The 22,761-nt window shown below is 43.2% G+C and overlaps 1 protein-coding gene across 5 annotated transcripts in view; it reads left to right on the top strand.

Moving 5' to 3' along the window:
• The first annotated feature begins 333 nt into the window (after window positions 1-333).
• FYCO1 (FYVE and coiled-coil domain autophagy adaptor 1) overlaps window positions 334-22,761 on the top strand; it is a 110,897-nt gene continuing 88,469 nt past the window's right edge. For 2 of the 5 annotated variants that reach the window (XM_078151646.1, XM_020987320.2), the window contains exons 1-2: window positions 334-451; window positions 21,641-21,807. In XM_078151646.1, coding sequence (XP_078007772.1) covers window positions 21,756-21,807 — 52 coding nt within the window. In that variant the 5' untranslated portion in view covers window positions 334-451; window positions 21,641-21,755. Of the gene's footprint in view, window positions 452-20,901; window positions 21,128-21,640; window positions 21,808-22,761 lie in introns of those variants that run through there. The other 3 variants (XM_020987317.1, XM_020987319.2, XM_020987318.2) reach the window with 2 other exon arrangements.

The raw sequence follows: 22,761 nt of genomic DNA on the forward strand, positions 1-22,761 counted from the left end.
TTCAGGATTTGAACTCACATCTTTCTGAATATGAGGCGGGTTCTCTATCCATTACAATATCCAGCCTCTTGTAAACATGTGCTACTAGAGAACGAGGGACAAGCTGCAGCAACAGCAAGCAGTAGATTTAGACACGGAAGGCAGCTAGTCCCAGCCGCCCATTGTACAGAGGAGGAAACTGAGGAACCCACACAGCTGCGGCAAGGACGCCTGAGCACTGGGGGCATCACGCAGGAGGAGCAGGAGGAGGAGCGTGGGGGGAGGGGGCGGAGTTGCAGGCCGCTGCGGGAATGCTGGGAGCGGCCGTCCCCGCGCGAGGGACGCTGGGAGTTGTAGTCCCGAGCCCCCTGCCGGCCCATCCGTGTCATGGCTGCCTGCGTCGAGGTCCAGTACTTGTTCAGCCGGTGGACACAAAGTTTCTGAGCAGGGGTGACTGGGGACGTGAACTCCCGTAAGTGACGCCGGGCGGCCAGGCCCGGGCCCCGGCCTCTTTAGCAGAGGTTCCCGCGACAGGCTTGCCTCCGCCGAGGCAGAGACTCCAGTTCCGAGTCGGTTTCCCCGTCACTTGTTGCTGGCGGCCGCGTCCTCCGCCCCCGCCCCGGCAGCCGCAGCTCGGAGCTGCCCCCCTCCCTTCTTCCCCACGCTAGTCTCCGCTCGCCCGAGGCTGCCCTCCTCCCTGCTTCCCCACGCTAGTCTCCGCTCGCTCGAGGCTGCCTGCCTCCCTTCTTCCCCTCCTGGGAGCGGGAGCACGGTGCAGCAGCCTGAGCTTGGGAGAAAACGACTTTTTCTCTCCACGCTACCCGTCTCCGCACCCTCACCTCCCCAGGCTGGACCCGACAGCCAGCCAGAGTAGCCAGGGACAAGGGCAAGGGCGCGCGTCCCGACCCTTCCCCCGCCTGCCTCCACTTGGCTCGCACCGCTCTGCCTAGCACTTTGCAGCTGTGCGAGGGCTGGGCATTTCACTCCAGCGACTTTTCTGATCAGGAGACCGACGGTCTTTTACCGCAACTGGGGTGGGGGTGTCTTATCTCGTCCTCTTTTTGGACGCCTGGATCGCGTTAGCAAACGCCGGGGTGGATTTTAAGGTATACTTTATGGGAACACCAGCCAAGTCCACCCAATCTGCCTTTGATTTGGGGAGTCAGAGGATCGTAGTTTAGAGAGACGAGGGAGCTCGAGTCCAGCCCTTCTTTTTCGTTTAAATTTTTGTTTCTTCTGTAAAGAAGGGGAAACTGAGGCAAAGAAATTAAATGTCTCGTGTAGGGTCAAATACTAGGCAAGACCACTACCAAGCACCGTTCTTGTCTCTGAGGGTCACATGTGCTCAAACACCTGAGGCTTAGATTTCCTTCTACTTTGGGGAAGCATGATAAAATTTATAGGCTCGTAGGTTAGAGCCGAAAGGGACTTTAGAAGTCACTTAGACCAACCATCTGATTTTCAGAGATGGAAACAACTTGCTCAAAGTGAGTTAGGATTTGCTGTGTAATTAATTGCAACAAAAATTCTGGTGGACTTTTTTTTTTACCTGTGGCTAAGCATAAATTTATTCTTTGTGGACAATTTTATTCTTGGTTCAAGGTGATGCAAAACGAGAGGCCAGTGTGCTCTAACTTTAGTTTTATAGTACTGCTGTGTATGCAAAATGGTTCCTTGAAGCAGGCTTAATCAGTAGCACATAATCATTACGCTGTATAATTGGTGACACCAACCAGTGAGGCTAAGATAACACTTTTACTTGTCTTGACTCTTTGCCTTGTACTGGGCTTCCTGGGACTGTCATGTGATAAGCCATCATGTAGGCAACTTGTAGGAAATCTTTCATAATTTGCTTTTCGAGATCTCTGCTGGGTGGATCTTCTCCATTTCCTCTGCCACACCCATGCTGCTTGCTGGAAGGCCCCAGATGCACAGGCCAGGCAGGGTTTTAAATTTGTGAACAGCATTTCCAGTAGTGTTATAGCTGCTTACTTGTCCGGCGAAGTGTCCTTTTTAAAAATAAAGGATAACCAAAATAGGAAATCAGAGTGGTTTAGTGGAAGGAACATTAGTCCGTCTCTGGACATCAGGAGCACTGGGGCCAGTGTTGATCATAACCCCTTGGATAAATTGTTTACCGTCTCTGGGTCTCTGTAAAATAGTGATTATGAAGTGCTATTTTAATGTAGATTACACATAATATTTCAGTTTAGTTGTGTCCAACTCGTCATGACCCCATTTGAGGTTTCTTGGCAGAGATACTGGAGTGGTTTGCTATTTCCTTCTCCAGTTCATTTTACAGATGAGGCAACTGAGGCAAACAAGATGAAGTACCCAGGATCACGCAGCTAGTAAGTGTCTGAGGCCAGAATTGAACTTGGGTCTTCCTGACTCCAGGCTTGGGGCTCTATCCCCTGCGCTACCCAGCTGCCCCATGCATAACATTATCTGTGTAATATTAATAGGGATAGGGACCATTGATAGTAATTTGGGAACATTGATAATAACATGGAAATATTGCTAATAACAATAGAGTGGTAACAATAGCTGCTTCAAGAATTAATGTTGATTTGCGGTGAAGTTTTAGGTTCCTAGGTCTAGTGCCCAAAGGGACCTAAGGCCTAAATTAGTTCAGCTGCCTCATGTTACAAATGAGGAAACTGAAGCTTGAGGAGTTTAAGTGATGTACCCAAGTCACACAGGTCGTAGTCATCGGGGGTGGGATTTGAATATACATGACGGAGGCAGTGCTCTTTCCACTGTACTACCCTGCCCTGGACCTTTATAATGCCTTGGGCAGATCCATGTTAGGCTGACTAGTTTAGTTAGTAAAACAGTTCTGGGCCAAATGAGAATAGTCTGTATATTTGGATCCCAATGATTTGCTCCAGATTTGTAACCAGAAAAACATATGATTAGCAGGTCACCTGCATTTCTCTGACTTGGAGCATAAATATCCATCAACATTCATCCCATCTTCTGTGGCTGCCCCAGCTGGCAAAAAAAAAAAATAGAAAAAAGACTTTTAATACTTACTGAAACTGCCCTAAGCAAAAGCCACACCTGTCTTCTCTTTGCCTTGACGTCTAAAGACACTTCCTCCTTTGAAGAAAGAAATGGGGTCAGTGGTTTATTGGGGGATGGGATTAGCATTGGTTAATCTGGTCTTGTGAACTACTCATCTGCCCACTGCAAGCCCCTTGTACATCATACTAAACTCCTGCACCATCTGTTTAATCCTGCTCACCATTTTATTTATGTTACGCTCTGCCTGATTGCAGCGTGTCAGGGGAGCTAGCCTTGGGTTCCATATTTCTTCTGTCCTGTTTTCGGAGCTGATGCTACAAAGACAGTCTTTGGTGTCCTTTGCTTGTGAGCGTCTCGTGGGGACTCACTTCGCAGTGCTAGTCATACTTTCCAAGTTTAATTTTCTTTCTCGAGATAACCAGGGTGGTTTTCTTCTTCAGTGTTAACATTTCTGTAGCCCTTTATGCCCCGGAGGTTGACAGCATCTTGGGCCCATTATTTTTCACTGTTTTACTCATAATGGGGATGAATTTGGAGGACCTAAATGCCTAATGCTTTTAGTTTGGTGATACTTCTTCGTATTATTAAGATATTATATAGATCTTTTAATGTTTACAGAGCGCTTCAGTGTTGATCACAGGAAGGAATGTTAGTGCCAAGGAAAATTGATAATATACTGACAGCCATGACAGATTCACAATTTGCTCTTCCCAGAATGTACCACAGTCTTTGCTGCCAGCATTATCATCACCACCACCACCATCATCATGTATTTGTCAAATAGTTACTGTGTACGAGGTATGGACTAAGTGCTGGTGATAAAAAAGAAAGAAACGAGACACTGGCTTTATGGAGCTTACAGTCTAATGGGGCTAGAGCAGGCCCTCTAGGCCACAGGTTCCCCACTCCTGCCCTACACTGTATGCAAGCAACTGTGTGTATTCGGAAAAATATGCAGTCTAAACTGGAGGTGATCCCAGCAGAAAGACACCAGTAGGGAAGAGACATGAGGTTCCTCAGACTTCCTGGGAAGAATTAGGGCTTTGGGTCCAAAGCCTCCTTGATCCTGGCTCCTGTGACTGACTCGGGGCTTTGTTTCTGGTGATTCCTGTCCCTCAAGTTTGAGCATTGGGTTATTTTAACTCTCTGGTCTCTTCCAAAGTAATGAAGGCAGATCAGATGCCCTCCAAGGCTCCCTCCCTAGCTGATCCAAATCCAAAAATAAACGTGCATGGATTTTTATAATCAAATTTAGGACGAGCTGGGGTTTAGCACACCTTCCCAAATGTCGTATATCTTGGGCTAGTGAGAACAAGTGGCTCTTCTCATCGGAAGTGTCACTGGGAGGTTGGTGTTTAGGTGGGACCTGCGGCTGCCTACTGACTGGTATTTTGGAGGGTCAGAAGATACTACTGATGATTAAGAAGTTAGTAATCTAAAGGAAAGGTTAAGAGAAGCTGGCTTTTTTTAGCCCTGACCTTGGTCTGGAAAAGCACAAAGAGAAACAAATGGCCAGCGCCAACTTTACTGTTAAGGTTCCAGGCTGGAAAGGGTTATTTACTTGTATTCACTCTGTTTCCTAACCAGCTAACTCTAACTGTTATCTGAAGACTAAGAGATTGGACAGTGTTTGATAGCTGCTCCCAACCTGATGGCTGGTTTCTTTAACTAATGGCTTCTGTTCTCAGGGACGGCTGATAGCACTTAAGGGATAAATTATGTTTGTTTTCATTCTTTTTCTTTCCAGGGTTAATTATGTTTAAAAATCCTCTTTGAGAGACTACAAGTTCCTCAGTGGAGACAATTTTATATAAACAACTTATTAGCTCGGGTCCAAGATATACATCGTGTCCTGTTCTTTTAACACAGAATGGAATGAGCCCCGAAAAGGTCATTCAAAACCAGGTCAACAAGCATTTATTAAGGGTTACCACTTCCAGGCACTAGGCCAAATCCAGCATACAAAGAGAGACAAAAACAGTCCCTGTCCCCAGGGAGCTTATACTCTAATGGGGTAACCACATGTAAATAACTAGATAGATAAAAGCTATAAGCAGAAGACACAAGGTTGACCAGAAAAGAGAAGGCCCTAAGCAGAATCACTAGAAACAAAGCTGCTCCTGCAGAACCTGAAACTTGAGGTGCAGATGAGGAGGACAGAGCATTCCAGGCGTGGCGGACAGCCATTTGTAGACATGAGATGGGAGATGGGGTCCTCACGTTTGAGGAAGAGCAAGTTGGCCCATGTAGTTGGGCCATAGTGTGCATGGAGGGGAGTAAGGTATGAGAAGACTGGAAAGGGAGGAAGGGGCCAGGTTTGGAAGAGGTTCATATGGGCTTCTTGTTTGTTCCCAGAGGTAATAGGGAGCCACAGGAGCTCATTGAGCAGTAGGGTGACACGGTCTGATCTAGGCTGTAGGAAAATCAATTTGGCAGCCTGGTGGAGGGTGGATGAATGAGAGGAATGATCCAGAGTATTATATAGGTCAGAGGTTAGGTGGTGGTTGTGTGAGTGCCGAAAAGGGACAAGAGATGGGGGGAAATGGCGAGATTTGGCAGCGGATTGAATGTGGGGTGATGTGAGTGAGGAGCTGGGGGTGATGCCGAGCTTGCAGGCCTCGGTGATTGGGATGCTCACGTCTACAGGTCTAGGTGGTGACTTCGAGGGAGGAAGTCAAAGAAAGTCCAGTCTGTGACACTTGAAAGGCGGTCAGCCTTGAGAACTTTGTGTTGGTGATATGGAAAGAGACAGAGAGAGACAGTTGAGCCGGTTTTCACAAAGGCAAGAGTTGTTTTGTTCTTAGCCCCAGATAGATGGGCTCAGATGGCTGTAAGTGACTTCCTTATTTAAGGAAAACCCTTTTAAACTAGTCATTGTTGTTCAGTTGTTTTTCAGTTTTCTTTGTGACCCCAGTTGGGGTTTTCTTGGCAGAGATACTGGAGTGGTTTGCCATTTCCTTCTCCAGCCCATTTTATAGATGAGGAAACTGAGGCAAACAGGGCAAAGTGACTTGCCCAGGGTCACACAGCTAGTAAGTGTCTGAGGCTGGATTTGACCTCAAGAAGATGAGTCTTCCTGACCCCAGGCCCTGCATTCCGTCCGCTGTACCACCTTTGAAATGAGTACCACCTGTGAATCAATGAATAGAAGCTTATGTGTATGAGGGTCATGAAATGTGTGTCTGGGCCCAGTAGTGATGCTCCTGTGGTAGGATTTAGGACATTTCCGTTGTTTGTTGCAGAGGCTGACACCTTAGACATGTTGGCTTGTGAGGTATCCAGGGCCTCTGGCCAGTGGCTTCAGCCACATCCTTCTCCCCACTTCCCTCCTTACCCCTACCCTCTGTTTAGAGTCTTTTACATATTTAGTGTCTCTTCTATCCCCCCGCAACAAAACGTAGGTCAGAACTTTGACTCCTAAATTTTGAAAGATTACTAACATCTCTCTCTCTCTCTCTCTTTTTTTTTTTATGTTTTCCATTTAAAATCATGAAAGGTAAGCCAGTGTGCTGGTCACAAGTGTTTGAGCACATCAACAGAATAGAAAGAACGGTGCATTTGGTGTCAGAGATCTGGGTTCAAATTCTGGCTCTGCTGCTTATCAAACCGGTGTGAGTTTGAGCAAGTTAATGAACTTCTCTAGGCTTCACTATTCTCATCTGTAAAACAAGAAGATTGGAATGAATGAGCTCTGAGATTTTTTTCCAATTTGAAATCTCCCATTCTCTGATTCTGTGACGTGTGCATTGTAGGTAGAGTAGATTGCAGTTTGCTTCTCAGGTCCCTCGTAAAAAAGTGTTTCATCAAGCACAACATTTAGTTTAATCAGTTTCTACAAAAGTTAAAATCCTGAGCATTATTTAGGGGTTTGTTCATGTGTTTCTTGGAATTTCAGCATGCTGGAATTGAGGTTTAATTTCCATGACACTCTGTGGTTTTTATTTGTTGTTATTTTGTCTTTAGGGAATCCACTAGTCTACCCTGCCAACTCATTTTATTTTGTTTTTTAAAATAAATTTGTATTGATGAGTTTTGCTTTTAAATTACCTACATTTCCCAATGTAGGAACCTAGGTGGCACAGTGGATAGAGTGCTGGGCCTGGAGTCGGGAGGACCTGAGTTTAAATCCAGCCTCAGACACTTAGTAGATGTGTGGCCCTGGGCAAGTCACTTAGCCCTGTTTGTCTCAGAATCCTCATCTGTAAAAAGAGCTGGAGAAGGAAATGGCAAACCACTCCAGTATCTTTGCCAAGAAAACCCCAAATGGGGTCACAAAGAGTCAGACACAACTGAAAAATAATTCACCATCTTTTAATTAATTTGGTCATTCTGAATTTTGCTGGTCCTTGGCATATAGATATGTAGACTGGGCCCATACACAGGTAGAGGCTGGGTAAATGTTAATTCAGTGAATCAGCCCTAAAAATGAATGGTTCCTGTTTTTTGTTTTGGCCATTCATGTTGAACACTTGGCATTAATATGTTATTTTTATGTTTATCATACATTATGTTACGCTATGACATTTTCATTCACTTAACCTTATTTTACCTGGTGGCAAATTTTATATCGCATTTATTTTTTAGTTAATAAGGTCTACTGTTCTAGTAAAATTAGTCATGGTAGGTAAAAATGTGAGCCTTTTAGCCCTGTGTATACAGATGTGTTCTTAAAGCTGTGTGGTTTTTAGAAATGAAGCAGACTGCCAAATTGCTTGAGTAGGTTTCCGAACGTCTCACCGTAAGCCCTTGTTGGAATCAGGATAATAATCTAAAAATCTGAGCCCTACTTGGTTGTCTCCCTCCATAACACTGCCTACTGAATGTTTTCAGGTTGACCTTTTCCATACTTTGGGGCACAGGAATAGCTTCTTGTTTCTACAAGCCAGCATTTGATAGGATTCCAGCCAAAGACATGTCATCCCACCATGTTGCCCTTTGTGAAGGTTGACCTATTTAAAATAGGCCTCTTTTAAGGTGGCAAAATCGTGCCTGACACAATGGGAAATAAATAATTAAGTCGAGCAAACGAAAGAAGCCATGATGACATCATGTACATGTAATTTAAAGCAATGAAAAAGTCAGTGGTTAAGAGAGAGATTGACTGTAGCTATGAACCTTCCTAGTTTAGAAAGTTTCAAACTTCGGGCACTGGTTTCTTTTGACTCAGCTGTTTGCTATCACTGTTGCTGGGTACCATAATTAGCTTGAAAAGTTCGTCATATTCAGTGTTTATCTTTCATGGTGTTTATGACCTTTTTCTCTTTTAACATGGTACTCGCAGAAGCGTGAGGATCTGTCAGATAGCATTTCCTAGGAGAGTCCAGTCTTTGTTTTTCTCTTAGATCTAGAAGGTCCAGAGATGAGGAAACATCTTTATGTGTGCTTCAACATCTGTCATGGAGTCAGTTGTTTTTTTCTTAGAATTTTTCCAGTGCTCTGTGTTGAACTAGTGGAAATTTCCTTGAGGAATTTTTGCAGATGACAGACTGAAGGTATAGTCTTCCTTTAGGGGTTGAGCTCTGTTCCTGGCATGGATAGGCCTTACGTTGTAGAGGCCAATGCCCCTGCTACCTCATGCCCCGGAGCTCCCTGGGTATTGGCAGAACAGAATCAAATGTATCTGGCCAGTCAGAAACATAGTAAGATGCCCACAAACACTGGACTCTTTCTTAAGGCTTGTTTTTCATTGATCAGATCAAAGAATCAAATCAGGCTGTGAAGATAAGCAGCCACGTTAAGAGCAGTCCAACTCTTTTTCACCCCATTTGGGATTTTCTTGGCAAAGATACTGGAGTGGTTTGCCATTTCCTTCTCTAGCTCATTTTACAGATGAGGAAACTGAGGCAGACAGGGTGAAGTGACTTGCCCAGGGTCACACATCTAGGAAGGATCTGAGGCTGGGGATTTGAACTCAGATCTCTCTGATTATCCACTCTACCACCTATCTGCCCTGATTAGGTTGTACTAGGTCGTAGATCCTCAAATGTAAGAGTTATCATCTGCTCTCGGGGTTATTAATCTGGGCTCCATGAACTTGTTTTAAGATATTTGCATAACCATATATCAGTATATTTGGTTTCCTTGCTAATCCTATGTGTTTTATCTTATTCAAGAACATTCTGAGAAGGGGTCCATAGGTTTCTCCAGACACTGCCAAAGGGGAGGGATTGGGTCCATAATACAAAAAAATGGTGAAGAATATCTGCTCTAAGACCTCCCCTCCCCCATTATATAGAAGAGGAACCTGAGAGGCAGACCAGGTAATTGATGTCCCCAGGATCAGACAGCTGATTACTGGCAATCAGTCCTCGAAGCCAAGGTTCTTGGCACTCACTCCTATGTCTTTGCCACTATCTGGCACCATTTTCATGTATTAAATTTATAAAGATTTACATGAAAGAAAATGTTGTTCAGTCGTTTTTCATTTGTGCCCAACTCTTTGTGACCCCATTTGGGATTTTCTTGGCAGAGATAAAAGTGGCTTGCCATTTCCTTTTCTAGCTCATTTTACAGAGGAGGAAACTGAGGCAAACAGGGTTAAGTGACTTGCCTGGAATCACACAGATAGTAAGTGTTTGAGGCCAGATTTGAGCTCAGAGAGGTGAGTCTTCCTGACTCCAGGTCCAGCATTCTTTTCTCCTTCACCACCTAGCTAGGAAAACGTAATCTTTGCCAGGCAGTCATTCAGTTGTAAACATGTATTAAGTGGCAGGCACTGGGCTAAGCTCTGGGTATACAAAAAGAGGTAAAAAGGCAATGCCCTCAAAGAGCTCATTAGATTAATGGATTGTGAATGCCAGAAACCGTGATCTAAAGAGGAGGGAAAGTAGACATGCAGATAATCCCTATAGGCACATGTATAGACACAGTACTCACAAACAGTGAAATCTGGATTACTAAGGGCTTAATAAACCCTGCTGGGGGTTGCAGGGGCCCCCTTGCCATTTCTTCCTTTTCCTTCTGCTATCTGTCCTCAGCCATTTTGCTTCACAATAACAACAGCAGGGAGAAGAAAGAGAGAGAAAGTCCCAGCCATTTGGCCACTGAGAGGCGAGTTAAAGTTCTTGGGGATTAATCACATGAGGAGTTAGTGTCAATGCTAGGATTAGAAAAGCATAGTTCCTGAGTTCATTTGGCTAGATTTTCATTACTGAATTGAACTGTTTCCCAGAGTTGGACAGGACTTATCCACTGGCAAATGGAGAGAAGATAGAAAAGGCAATAACAAATAATAGGTTACATATTATTGTTGAGAGCGTGGGGGTGGGGTGAAGGCGAGGGGTTAGAAACCCTATGAAAGGTCATTTGCGTGAGGATATAAATTATGTTCTGAGCAATCCAGAGACCTTTCATGCAAGTGCCATTGATACTCATCATTTCTCATGATAAGTTGATAGGAAGAGCCTGATTTATAGCAATCAGATGATAAGAGAACTTCTCGAGGAATTCTAGGCCAGAGAATTCCGCGATGCTATCTTCAGGACATATGTGAGGCACTCAGTAGCCATGGCACCTTAGTCCCTGTGCTTTCTACCCCCAGGTACCCAGGTGCTACTTTTGGCTACCATGGCAGCATGTTGTTAGTATTCACTGTTATTACAACTATGTTTGTTTTCGTTTTTACCGGTCCACGTCTTAATATTTAGGGTTTGGAAGGTAACTCACTTATCTGAGCTGAAATTGGGCTACCTGGGAGGAACCACAGACATTCCAGAACTCCTGGAGGAATAGGTTTTGGATGCTTAGTTGTGTGAGCCCTGAAAAGTGACCTGCTCAATTCCTCCCGATACTGCTCTTGTGTTTAGATTGGAAGTGTTCATCCCAAGGACACCTTTGTTAGGATCCTAAGTCTCTGGAATGATGGGAGCACCAGGCCCAGCAGTGCCACAGGACTTCCCTTTCTTGTCCCAACACAGTTACTCTCAGATTTGTGATTTTTACCCTGCACTATAGAAGTCCGGCTGCCACACCTTGGCTTTATTCCAGATTTGACCTATTGAGAAAGATAGTTGGCCTACCCCCTCCTCCTCCTCCTCCCTTCCTTTTATAGGAAACAAAACCATGGCTGAATGTGTCACTCATGACCCTGCTGACCCAGGTCACTGAGTTGAAACAACAAATGAATATCTAGCCAATAGAGGTCAAATATGACTCGTATGGCATTTTCCACAGAAGAAAGTATTATGCTGTTGGGGAAAACAAGGGGAGAGGAGATGGAAGTATTAGGAGATTCTAGCCTAGATATAAAACCTGATTCCCTTCAAAAAGGAGTAGTCATCCTGTTTGGGAAGATTCGGCTTCTCAGTTGTTTAGCATATTTAATTAGAGGTCCAAGGGACTGTGTCACTTAATGAGCATCACGGTCACGCTTGTGCAACCACCTCACTCCGCGTATTCATCCAGTCTCTTGTTCCTGGGCTGAAGGAGTCAATCCTCTTGACCCAGTCTCTGGCTTGGGTGCTTCAGGGCTGTCAGTGGGCCGTTTCTACCACTGAACCTGTAGCTGGGAAGAGCTCGGGGTCTCCAGAACCCAGAGGTAGGTGAAGGGTGAATGACTTCAGGACCTTAACACAGTCGTTGGATAGGATAGGTTTTATTCCTGGATTCTAACTAAGTTTAGGATTGTTTCTTTCCTTGATACATCATTCTTTGTTTGGTAGACATATGCCACCTTTATCTTTACTTGTTGGATAGAGAATTAACGCATGGTGCCTCCTTTACAGAGTGGTTGTGAGAGTCGGAGGAGATAGTGTATATGAAGGGCTTTATGATAAATATGGCAGCTGTTATTTTTAATGTTGACTTTCTTAGTGTGAGCCCCTCCGTTAGACTGTGAGCTCCTTGAGAGCAGGGACTGACTTTTGCCTTTCTTTGTATCCGTAGCACTCAGCACAGTGCCTGGCACACAGCAGATGCTTAATATTAATTAGTAATTAATTAATTTTTTTAAAAAAATAAATACTAATAATTGACTGCTTCATGAAAATAGAATAGTATAGATGTGTACAGCAGAGGTCTCTGAAGGAAGCAGTGGTTTACTTACTGGAAATGGTGTGATTAATAATGTAAAATGAATATCAGAGCTTAAGGATGTTGGTCAAGTAACATATAGTTATTTAGCATCTACCATGTCACTGGAATGGGCAGCTAGGTGGTACAGTGGCTAGAGTACTAGTCAAGAAGTTCACGTCTGGCCTCAGACACTTACTAGCTGTGTGACCCTGGGCAAGTCACTTTGCCCTGTTCGCCTCAGTTTCCTCAGCTGTGAAATCAGCCGGACAAGGAAATGGCAAACCCCTCCAGTGTCTTTGCCAAGAAGACCCCAAATGGGGTCACCAAGAGCTGGACACAAGTGAACAACAACAGCTGTGAATTTGTGATGTGGACCAGAAGCTGTGCTGAGCACTGGGGTTATGTAGACAAAAAAAGAAACAGGCCTTGCCCTCCAGGAGTTTCCATTCTATCAGATGATGATATATGCTATTAGGAAAGCAACTTGTGTAATGAGCACAATTAGAATAGCCCATCGTGTGAGCACTTCTGGGTTCATCACCACAGCTTGGTCTCACACCTTTGAACTCATGGCTTGGGTGGAGGATACAGAACAGGATACTTGCCTTGTCTGTCAATGCCAAGCTGGTCTTCTCAAAGAACAAAAGAGCTGTTTTACACCTGTTGAGGCGGGTCAGTCACAGGGCATCCTAAAGGCAGTAAGCATGTGACTTTGCTGTTCAGACAGGCAGGTACAAGGCTCCCTTTTCTGATGTCATCCTCAGATACGGTTTCCTTTGCTGACATTGCTTTTCACACGGCGTCTTGAGAGTAAGGGTTAACGTAAACTAGTTCCTCCACTGAATTCTTAAACCCTGCCGCTTGGGTGTCTCATCATGGTACGGAGATGACCCTGGGTTACTGACTTGTTTTTATTTTGTCAATTCACAACTGTTATGCTAGGTGCTAGTGATACTTCGGGAGCCAGGTCTGGACTCAGGAACACCTGAGTTCAAATGTGGCCTCAGATACTAGCTAGCTGTGTGACCCTGGGCAAGTCACTTAACTGCTGTCTGCCTCAGTCTCCTCATCTATAAAATAAGGCTACTAATAGCACCTACCTCCTAGGGTTGTTGTGAAGATCAAATTAGACAGTAACCACAAAGCACGTGGCACAGGGTTGTCCACCTCGCGTGCTAGAGACCTTTCCATCTTTTCCTTGGGGCCCCGGACTGTCTTCCTGTTGCTGCTCGCCTTTATCTTGTGACCAGCCTGTCTTCTCCTATGATCCATTTCTGTTTGTGTGGAGAGAGGAAAGGAAGGTTATACATCAACAGTTGCAGTGTTGTCTTGGTCACTTTCTGCAGTGTTAATGAGGTCTGAGATTTTTTCCAGCTGTTAGTGTATGTCCCTCTTTTAGCTGTCTTGTGAATTAATCTTTCAGTGGCCCAACAATGACACCTCTCCCAGCAGAGATCACCTCTTTGTGGACTTGGGCTACTCTAGCTGTTTTCTTTGCTTCTTCTCTTTGGTGAGGGGCTGGCTCTGGAGTACCATTTGTACCCCCCCTGTAAGTATGTGTGTGTGTGTACATACGTACGTATATACATATACACATATATGTCAGGAAGACTGGCCTAAGTCACTTCACTCTGTTTGCCTCAGTGTCCTCATCTGGAAAATGAGCTGGAGAAGGAAATGGCAAGCCACTCTAGTATCTCTGCCAAGAAAACCCCAAATGGGGTCACCAAGAGTCAGACACAACTGAAATGAATGAACAAGAACAACATAAATGTGTAGAGGACTGTGATGTTAGAGTCTGAAGAGACTGGCTTGATTGACCTGGATGGTCAGGCAACCTTTTATGACACAAACAGCAACGATTTTGCAGCCTCCCTGTTACTTCTTTGCCAAGGTGTGGGACTCTGAGTGTAGAATGCTGCCTATAGTTATAGCAGTATGTTGGTTGATTTTGCCTGTTCTTTCTTGTACAATGATGTATAACAGTAATATAGTTATATATGTGTATACATACATACATACATATATATATACACACATACATACATACATACATACACACATACATATATATGGAGAGGCAGAGAGAGAAAGGGCGCTTTGCTTCTAAGCCTTGAGTAGTTTTCCGAAGGATTGTGCTGTGATTTTTGATATGTGTAAGGGGCCATGGCTCTTGATTGAATAAGCACTGAGTCATACTGTGTAAGTAGAGATTACTGAGAGTAGACCCTTGCTGCTAAAAGCAAAACAAAACAAAAAATAAATTAAAAAATGAGTAAGCGAAGGAGGAAGAACCCAACCATAAATAGTTACTACGGGGATGGAGAAGATCTGGGTTCATAGTCAGAGGAAGATAATGGAGCTAAAAAAAGCCACTCTCTCCTTTTTCAATGAGAAATGTCAAATGGTCCCAGGCACAGAACGAGTTCTTGGAAGAAGTTAAAAAGGACTTTAAAAATCAAATAAGAGAGATCAAGGAAAAATTAGAAAAAAAAATAAGAGCAATCCGAGAAAATCAAGAAAGTTATAAAAAGAAAGTCAACCAACAGGAAAAAGAGAATCAAAAACTTAAGGAATAAAATAATTCCTTGAAAACTGGAATTGGGTAAGGGGAAGTAATGGCCTTCTTAGACACCAAGAAATCATAAAACAGAATCAAAAGAATGAAAAAATAGAGGAGTAAGTGAAGCATCTCATCAGAAAAACAACTGATTTGGAGATAGCTTTCAGGAAACAAAAATGAGTTATGCACAAAGATAAAATAAAAGGCAGGCGTAGAATTTAGCACGTAAAAAAAGCAGGGATAATAATCATGATCAAAGACAGAGTTAAAATAGATTTAATCAAAAGTGAAAAATAGATCACTTTGCGTCAGCAGTATTACTCATATTGTTTTGACCATTTAAAATACCTAGACAGTACAAAATATCTGAGTGTATGCCTGCCAAAATAGACACGGGGACTATATGAACATAAACATAAAGCACTTTTTATACAAGTAAACTCAGATCCAAATAATTGAAGTAATATTTATTGTTCATGGGTAGGTAAAGCCAATATAATTTAAAAAATGACAGTTTTACCTAACTAATCTATTTATTTCATGTCACACTAATTAAATTACTAAAAATTTTGTTTTACTGAGTTAGCAAAAATAGTCTGTTTGGAAAAACAAAAGGTCAGGACCTTCAAAGAAGTCAGCAAAAAAAGATGTAAAGGGAGTAGATTCAGCAGTGTCAGACTTTAAACTATAAGGCAAGAACATTGGTGAAGTATAAAAATGATAATTTCAGTTATTTTAAATTAAAATTTTCTTGTATAAATAAAATATATGTAGCCAAGAACAGAAGGAATGCAGAAAATTGGGGGGGAAACTTTCATAGACAATCTCTCAGGTAGGATGTGATTGGGTTGGAATAATGCTATGTAGTATAGGAAATGATGAGCTGGTTGATTTAGAAAAACATAGAAAGAGTTGGACTTATGAAGGAGGGTGCTATCTACCTTCAGAGAAACAGATGACAGGAGGAAATAAACATGGTATGGCCTTACAAACATATGTCTGAGTGTATATGTCTATATATGTGTATGTTTATGGATATCTGTGTATATATGTGTCTGTATAGATATAGATACTTACATCTATATCTATATATATCCATGCTTAATTATAGCCTTCTTTAGGGTGGGGGTTGGGGAGGGAAAAAATTAAGTAAATCCCAAAGAGATCATACAAATGGGAAAAGGACCCACATGTACAAAAATATCTGTAGCAGCTCTTTTTGTGGTGGGAAAGAATTGGAAGTTGAGAGGATGTCCATCAGTTGGGGAATGGCTGAGCAAGTTGTGGTATATGAATGTAATGGAATACTATTGTGCTCTAAGAAATGATGAGCAGGCTGACTTCAGAAAAACCTGGAAAGACTTGTATGGTTTGATGCTGAGTGAAGTGAGCAGAACCAGGAGAACGTGGTACACAATAACAGCCATGTTGGGTGATGACTAATACTGATAGACCTAACCCTTCTCAGAAATACAAGGATCTAAGACATCTCCAAAGGCCTCATGTTGGAAAATGCTATCGACATCCAAAGAAAGAACTATAGAGTTTGAATGCAGATCGAAGCATACTATTTGCTATTTTTTTCTTCTGTTGTGTTTTGTTTCCTCTTTCTGGTGGTTCCTCCTATTGGTTCTAATTTATACTTTCAACATCACTAATGTGAAAATATGTTTAATAGGGATGTATATGTAGAGCCTATATCAGATTGTGTGCCATCTTGGGGAGGGAGGGGGAAAAAAATTTAAAGCTCAAAAGCTTATGGAAGTGATTGTTGATAATTCAGAATAAATTAATTTTAAAAATTTTACACATATGGGAAAAAAAAGAAAAGAAAAAATTAAGTTAAAAGCAGCAGAGAACAAAAGAAGACGGACAAGGAAGCCAAGGAAAGCTGGGCAGCTTTGAAAACAATGTGTAGTATTTATTACATAGGTTTTCTTGAAATGGAAATTGATTGTTTTATATTGAATCCTCTCTTATGGTCTGCTGTGTACATGGCAGTTTTTCCTCCCATTTTGTATTTAAGTTTAAAATTAAAAATAATTTACCAAAGAGAGAGAGAGAGGGAGGAGATCCTCTCTCCCTGTGAGTGGGAACTTATCTTGCTCCCAGCTGAAGAGCTCATTTGGGCATGTATTCTTTTGTATAGTCTAATCTCTGTTATGTCTCTGGTTTCTGTTGGTTGCTTTTTGGAGGCGGCCAGTTGGCTCAGTTGGTGGAATGCCAGGAAGACATTTACTGGCTGTGTGACCCTGGGCAAGTCACTTAACCTCTGTTTGCCTTAATCCACTGGATTAAGAAGGAAATGACAAACCACTTCAATATCTTTGCCAAGAAAACCCCATGGGTGGTATTGTTGTGTTGTGGGCCTGACAGAATGACAGAATTAGTTATTCATGGTGGTCTTTTCTGTACCCAGCATTTGGTGGGAAGGAGCTAAGCTGGTGAGTTTAAACTAAGGGCTGCCTATTTCTTGAGAGTGGTCAGAGAACCAGCTTGTGTTTAGACTCTGTCACAACCATAGCCTTAGACCAGAGATATTTGAGGTGTGGTTGATAGCATAATATCCCTCTTGAAAACAGAAGAGGCCACCAGGCCTTGCAGGCCTCCATGACCCTGGATCCTGCCTGTCCCCCTACACCTAGGCTTTTGGTGGTGCCAACACGGCCAACCTGTAGTTCTTCCCAAAGGTGGGCTAGGTCCTAGATTAGGTCTATCCATGTCAGCTGGGAGCTAGCCGCATCTTTATGTAGTAGACCACACATGCACATACATATTTTATTGTGTGTGTGTGTGTGTGTGTGTGTGTGTGTGTGTGTGTGTGTGTATTCTTTGTTAAAAAGGATTGCTCTAAGATACCAATAATATTTTACTTAAAAAATCTTTTCTGGTTTTTTTTTCCACGTTGTCCTCCTTCCATTTTCATTTTTAAATACCCTCAGGATGACTCTGGTTGGTTGGATGTCTTTCCAAGGGTCCTTAAGTTGGTTTTACCCTCTGCTGCTTTTCTCTGCTCTGTGAAATGGTAATACTCATAATCTTGTTCCTCTTTGTAAGATGGCAGAAATGAGTTTATATTCTAAACTGGCACTGCCTTTGGCTACTGTCTCTTCTTGATAAATGGATAAAGTGTTGGCAGATCACGGTACTTTGTAGGTTCATTTGGTCTTTTCTCTTTTTTGGCAATTTGTGTAGCTATAACTGCTATATAAAATTATTATAATGTATTACTGGCCTTTCTACCATCCATTACCCATTTTTCAGTATCAATAACTCATTTGAATTGGTTAGGATCAAGTTATTTTAATTACATAACATATCCTTTTTCTCTTTATTATACTAGCTTTCTAATTAATTTTGATCTTTGCCCTTACAAGCCAGTGGTTTGACTGTAGACAGATCATTGATTTAGGGATGGCATCTGCTTCGTTATTGAGTCATTTCCTCTCCATTAGCATGTAATCAGTTTCACTTTTGTCACGTTGTTCAGTGCTTGGCTTGTCCAAAGTCTACCAGTTCTTTTCTCAAGGAAAGTATTCGTCATGTAGAAACATGAGGCTGCCGTGAATCTGTAGGACTTCTCATCCCTCATCCTTGACCCATGTTTTCATTATATTTTCTTGCCATCTTTGTTTATTCCCACCTTTGCATTGAGGTCACCAAGTACATGTTAAAGTACGTGTTGATTTAATTTCGAAGATCTTACTGAGTTGTTTGGACAGTTTCTCTACCTCTTCATTCTTTACAGCTGATGGTATGTGTTGGATATTGTGGCCAGAGGTCTAATGGCCATGGAGTTTGAGAGAAATTAATATTATACGATTATACTAGTGGCTAATTATTAATTTATGATCTATCCTTCTCCTGTTTTTATGAAGACCCCACTCCTGATGGGTCTGAGAAAGGTAATCTTCGCCTAGCCCTAAGGCATCTGCTTGGTCAGAGACCCTTACTTTTTGTTTACCCTGTAAACAGAAGCCAGTCTCAGCCCCAGAGTCATTCCTTGTCCTTGATCCCCTCCATTAGAATTTAGGGTGACCCAGCTCATGAATGTGAAAACTAGCCAGAGAGGTCAGGATGGAAACAGCTTCCCCTGTCCTTTTTTCAGCCTCTTGTTATACCTACAAATGTATATTTAACACTTGGGCTGAGGGAGTAGAGTGTTTCCACCTAGAATTCACTGTGGGGCAAATCAGAATTGGAATAGGAGTCAAGTGTGTGTCATTGTCTTCACTGAGGTGTGTCATCTCAGTGATTCATAGCCTCCCCATTAGGAATAGTTATGTAAATATTTTTAAGGAGGTTGAGCTTTGATGTGGGTGGATTCCTAGACTTTTTTTTTTTTTTGAGGGTCATAAATCAGTACTTATTATTTAGGGGGTAAAGAGCACATTCAGAACAAAGTCAAACATGGAGCCCTAGGGCAGAGGGAAGAAGGGAGGAGACAGGGAGACCAGAGCCTCTCATCCATGTCTGCTCTGGACTGGATTGATCCTGCTTCCCCAGCCTTGGCCCAGGGCACACCATGAAGCACACGACAAGATGACGTTCCGGGGGCACAGTTTTAGGAAGACACCAAGGGGTGGCCAAGGTTACACATCCAACCAAAGATGGCTCCTGGGATTCTCCTTGGACCAGCCGCTTCCCTTTATGGAATGGGAGCAGGGGAAGTGTGATAAGTTCCATCCACTCTTGTGGATTTCAGCTCTTGTGAAACATCCTTGTAGTTAAAGTCTTTGTGCTAAAGAATTATTTCCTCCTTCTTGTACTTTGCTTTTAGTTTCTTTGAATATGCATCCAACTTGTAGGCTGCCTGCTCCTGGCAGCTGCTCCGCAGTTGAAGTGATCTGATCCAGATAAGGCCTGAGTGCTGCAGATTTCTGGTTTAAGGCCTTTAGGTTTCTACTTATGTTTACTGCGTTATCTTTCATTTCCAGATACTTCAGGCTAGTCAGTTTGTTCCTATTTTCCAGAAGTTTCTAGCCTTCGTTGGTAGCTGTCAGCTTGCATGTCCTGGCATAGCCCTGTGATGTCCGCCTTAGTGGGCTCTGCAGCCTCCTCAGACATCTGCACCATTGCACTTCTAGGCCGGGGAAGGGAGGGAGGAGAAAGGATGGAAGGAAGGAAGGATGGGGAGGGGAGAGGAGAAAAAGGATGGAAGGAAGGAAGGATGGGGAGGGGAGAGGAGAAAAAGGGAAGGGTCAATTCTAGACTTTTTGTTTTCACTCCTAAAGTAAGGGCTGTAAGGGGTAGGAAGAGAGAATGGATTATGAAATGGTCCTAGCATGATAGATCTCCAAGTCACACACTTTGGGACAAGCTAGGGATGGAAAGGGAAGGGAATCATCATTTATGAAGCTCCAGTTTTGGGCCAGGCACTGTGCTAAGCTTGGTACAAATACAATCTCATTTGATCCTCACAACTCTGTTAGGTAGGTGCCATTATTATCCCCATTTTACAGTTGAGGAAACTGAGGCAGACAAGTTCAGTGACTTGCCCAGTGTCACAAAGTCAGTACGTGTCTGAAGCTTGATTGAACTTTGTTATTCTTCACTGCAGGCCTCCCACTCCTAGTCATGGTGCTGCTTAGGGCCTTCATTAGGCAGCAGGAGGTTTTTCGCTTGGTTTGGTTTTTTTTTGGTTTTGTTCTGTTTTTTCAGAAATGTGGCTGGACCAGACTGTGCTGGTTGTTAATCTGGGTAGAATAAGTGTTGGAGGAGGTTGTTTTTATGAGGTACTGGTGATCTCGTCAGGATTTTTTACTGTCAGCAAAAAACATTGCTTTGTGGTAGATACTTTAAAGCACAGATTCTTAACTTGGGGTCTGTGACCTTGTTTTTTAAAAATATATTTTGATAACTGTATTTCAGTATAACTGGTTTCCTTTGTAATCCTCTGTACCTTATTTTATGCATTTAAAAACATTGCTTTAAGAAGGGGTCCACTTCACTAGGTGGAGAACCTGAGGTCCCGAGGTCACATGTGGCCCTCTAGGTCCTCAAGTGTGGCCCTTTGACTGAATGGCTAACCCTAACCCTCAGTGGATTTGGTCAGAGGGCTGCACTTGAGGACCTAGAGGGCCACGTGTGGAGGCTGCAGGTTCCCCACCCCTAGGCTCTACCAAAAGGGTAGAGCATTAAAGGGAATTCTGAAACATAATAATGCCCAAAGATGTGTGGACAAAACACACCCAGAGCAAAAAAAAATGGTATTACCTGTCTGACTTGTAAGTCTGCAGGGAGGTTGATTAGAGAAGTGTACTCCTTAACTGTGCAGTAACCAGCAGAGATTCTGTAATGCAGCTTAAAATAGAGAGGTGTCCTTTACTTACTTGAGGAATTCAAAGTGCCTCTGAAGGCAGGCTTGCCTGGATGCCAGAACTATCAGGCTGTGGACTCTGGACAGCCAGGCCACAGAGAACTGAACAGGGGGAATGTTTCAGCCCATATTGTGGAGTTTGAGCAGTGCAGAAACTGAAGGAATATACTTTCTGGGCTCTGTGTTCATCTAGGCTACAGGCTGTCTTGGCTGGAGGAAGTTTGCTGGTTAGTATAACTGAGAAGGAAAATGGGGGAAGGATGTCGGGTAGGAGCTGAGGGATAGAAATCTGGTGGGGCCTCCCGTCGTTGGAACTTCCAGCCCTCTTTGAGGTGGAAGAGCTGGGCAGTTCTAACAGATGGCTTGGTTCTTAGTCCTTTCCATGGTAGAAACAACGCACAAAAACAGGATTAGAGAACTTTTTTTTCACCTGGGAAGAAGAGGAATTGATGGAAGCCAGGAAAGAAAACCACATGCTGTTATGTTAATCTTGTTTATTGGCTTTAAACCAGCTCATCACATTGGAATGTTCTGTGGCAAAAAGCAAATCCAGATCTGTCTGTGGTGAGATTTTGTGATGACCAGTCCCATGGTGAAACACAGGAAGCAACCAATTTATATGTATCAAGGAATACTTTATCCCCAAATAAGTGCCTGTTTAAGCAGTGATGGTGATAGGGTATTTATGGTAGTGTATTTTTGTTAGTGTGCTAACCTGCCTCCTTCTCCCTGATGTTCAGATGCCCTGAAATTAGAGTGGCCTCCGATAAGTGAACGTTCACAGCCGATGTGAACTTTTGATCCTTCTGCTGACTGGTAACGAGTTTGGCGGTGTGGGCAGACCTCCTGTGCGTGATGGCATCAAGTGCAGAAAGCCAGCTGCAGAGGATTATCAGAGATTTGCAAGGTAAAAGCCCTGTCGCTGACGTTCAGCTGGGGCTGCGTCTTTGGGGTTTGAATTTGATTGGGGTGGGTAGAGAGCAGTGCTTTTGTGGCTGTTAGTAAAATTTCCATTTGGATCTTTGCGCTGTGGGAAGTTGTCAACTTGAGGGCTATCTGATGTCAAAACATTTTCAGCTCAGATTTCAGACCTTCTTTAAGAAGCTCTCACCTTACCAATTGCTTCTCTCATTACAAAATCAATTGGAAAACAAAATTGAAGATCTCGTTTTGACTTATTTCAGTCTTTCTTTTTGAACTACCCCACATAAACTACGTGAGTTACATTTCTGCTTAAGATACAGGCTGTTATGCACTGGATGGGACAGGCCAATTTTTGAAGGAAACTTTCTGCCACTCTCTAAGCAAGCGAGGCAGGCTACCTGAATGTTCCGGGAGGCAGTGAAGTAGGGCGGAACACTTGCTAGATTTAGAGTGGGGACACCTGGCATCAAATTTCTCCCCTGACATTTATTGAACTATGTGACCTTTGGCAAATTACCAGGTCTTAGTTCTTAAGACTTAGTTCCTTCATCTGTAAAATGGGAACAATACTTGCACTACCTGTATCATAGGGTTGATGGGAAGAAATTTCTTTGTCAAAATTAAGGCCCTCTGACATGCGTGTTCCATAATTAACAAACTTCCTTTCAACTAAGATAACCTCCTTTGTCACTCCCTCCATATTCCAGCACTGACTGAGCCCTGGTCCCCCTCCCCAGCTTTTTATCATTGGCTGGACTTTCTTTCGTACTTCCCCAAACCCGATACACTTATCTTGGTGGGAGAGTTGGAATATTCCTTGGTCCCCACTGCCACTTACGGACCCTCTCCCTGCCACCGTTATTCAGCAGCCTCTCCTTCTTTGAGGTTCATGTGAGCCATGTTTATCACTTAATTCAGATCCTCGTGGGTAGTATCT

Source organism: Phascolarctos cinereus, unplaced genomic scaffold, assembly GCF_003287225.1.
Source record: "Phascolarctos cinereus isolate Bilbo 61053 unplaced genomic scaffold, phaCin_HiC Scaffold_1;HRSCAF=81, whole genome shotgun sequence".
Taxonomy (NCBI): domain Eukaryota; kingdom Metazoa; phylum Chordata; class Mammalia; order Diprotodontia; family Phascolarctidae; genus Phascolarctos; species Phascolarctos cinereus.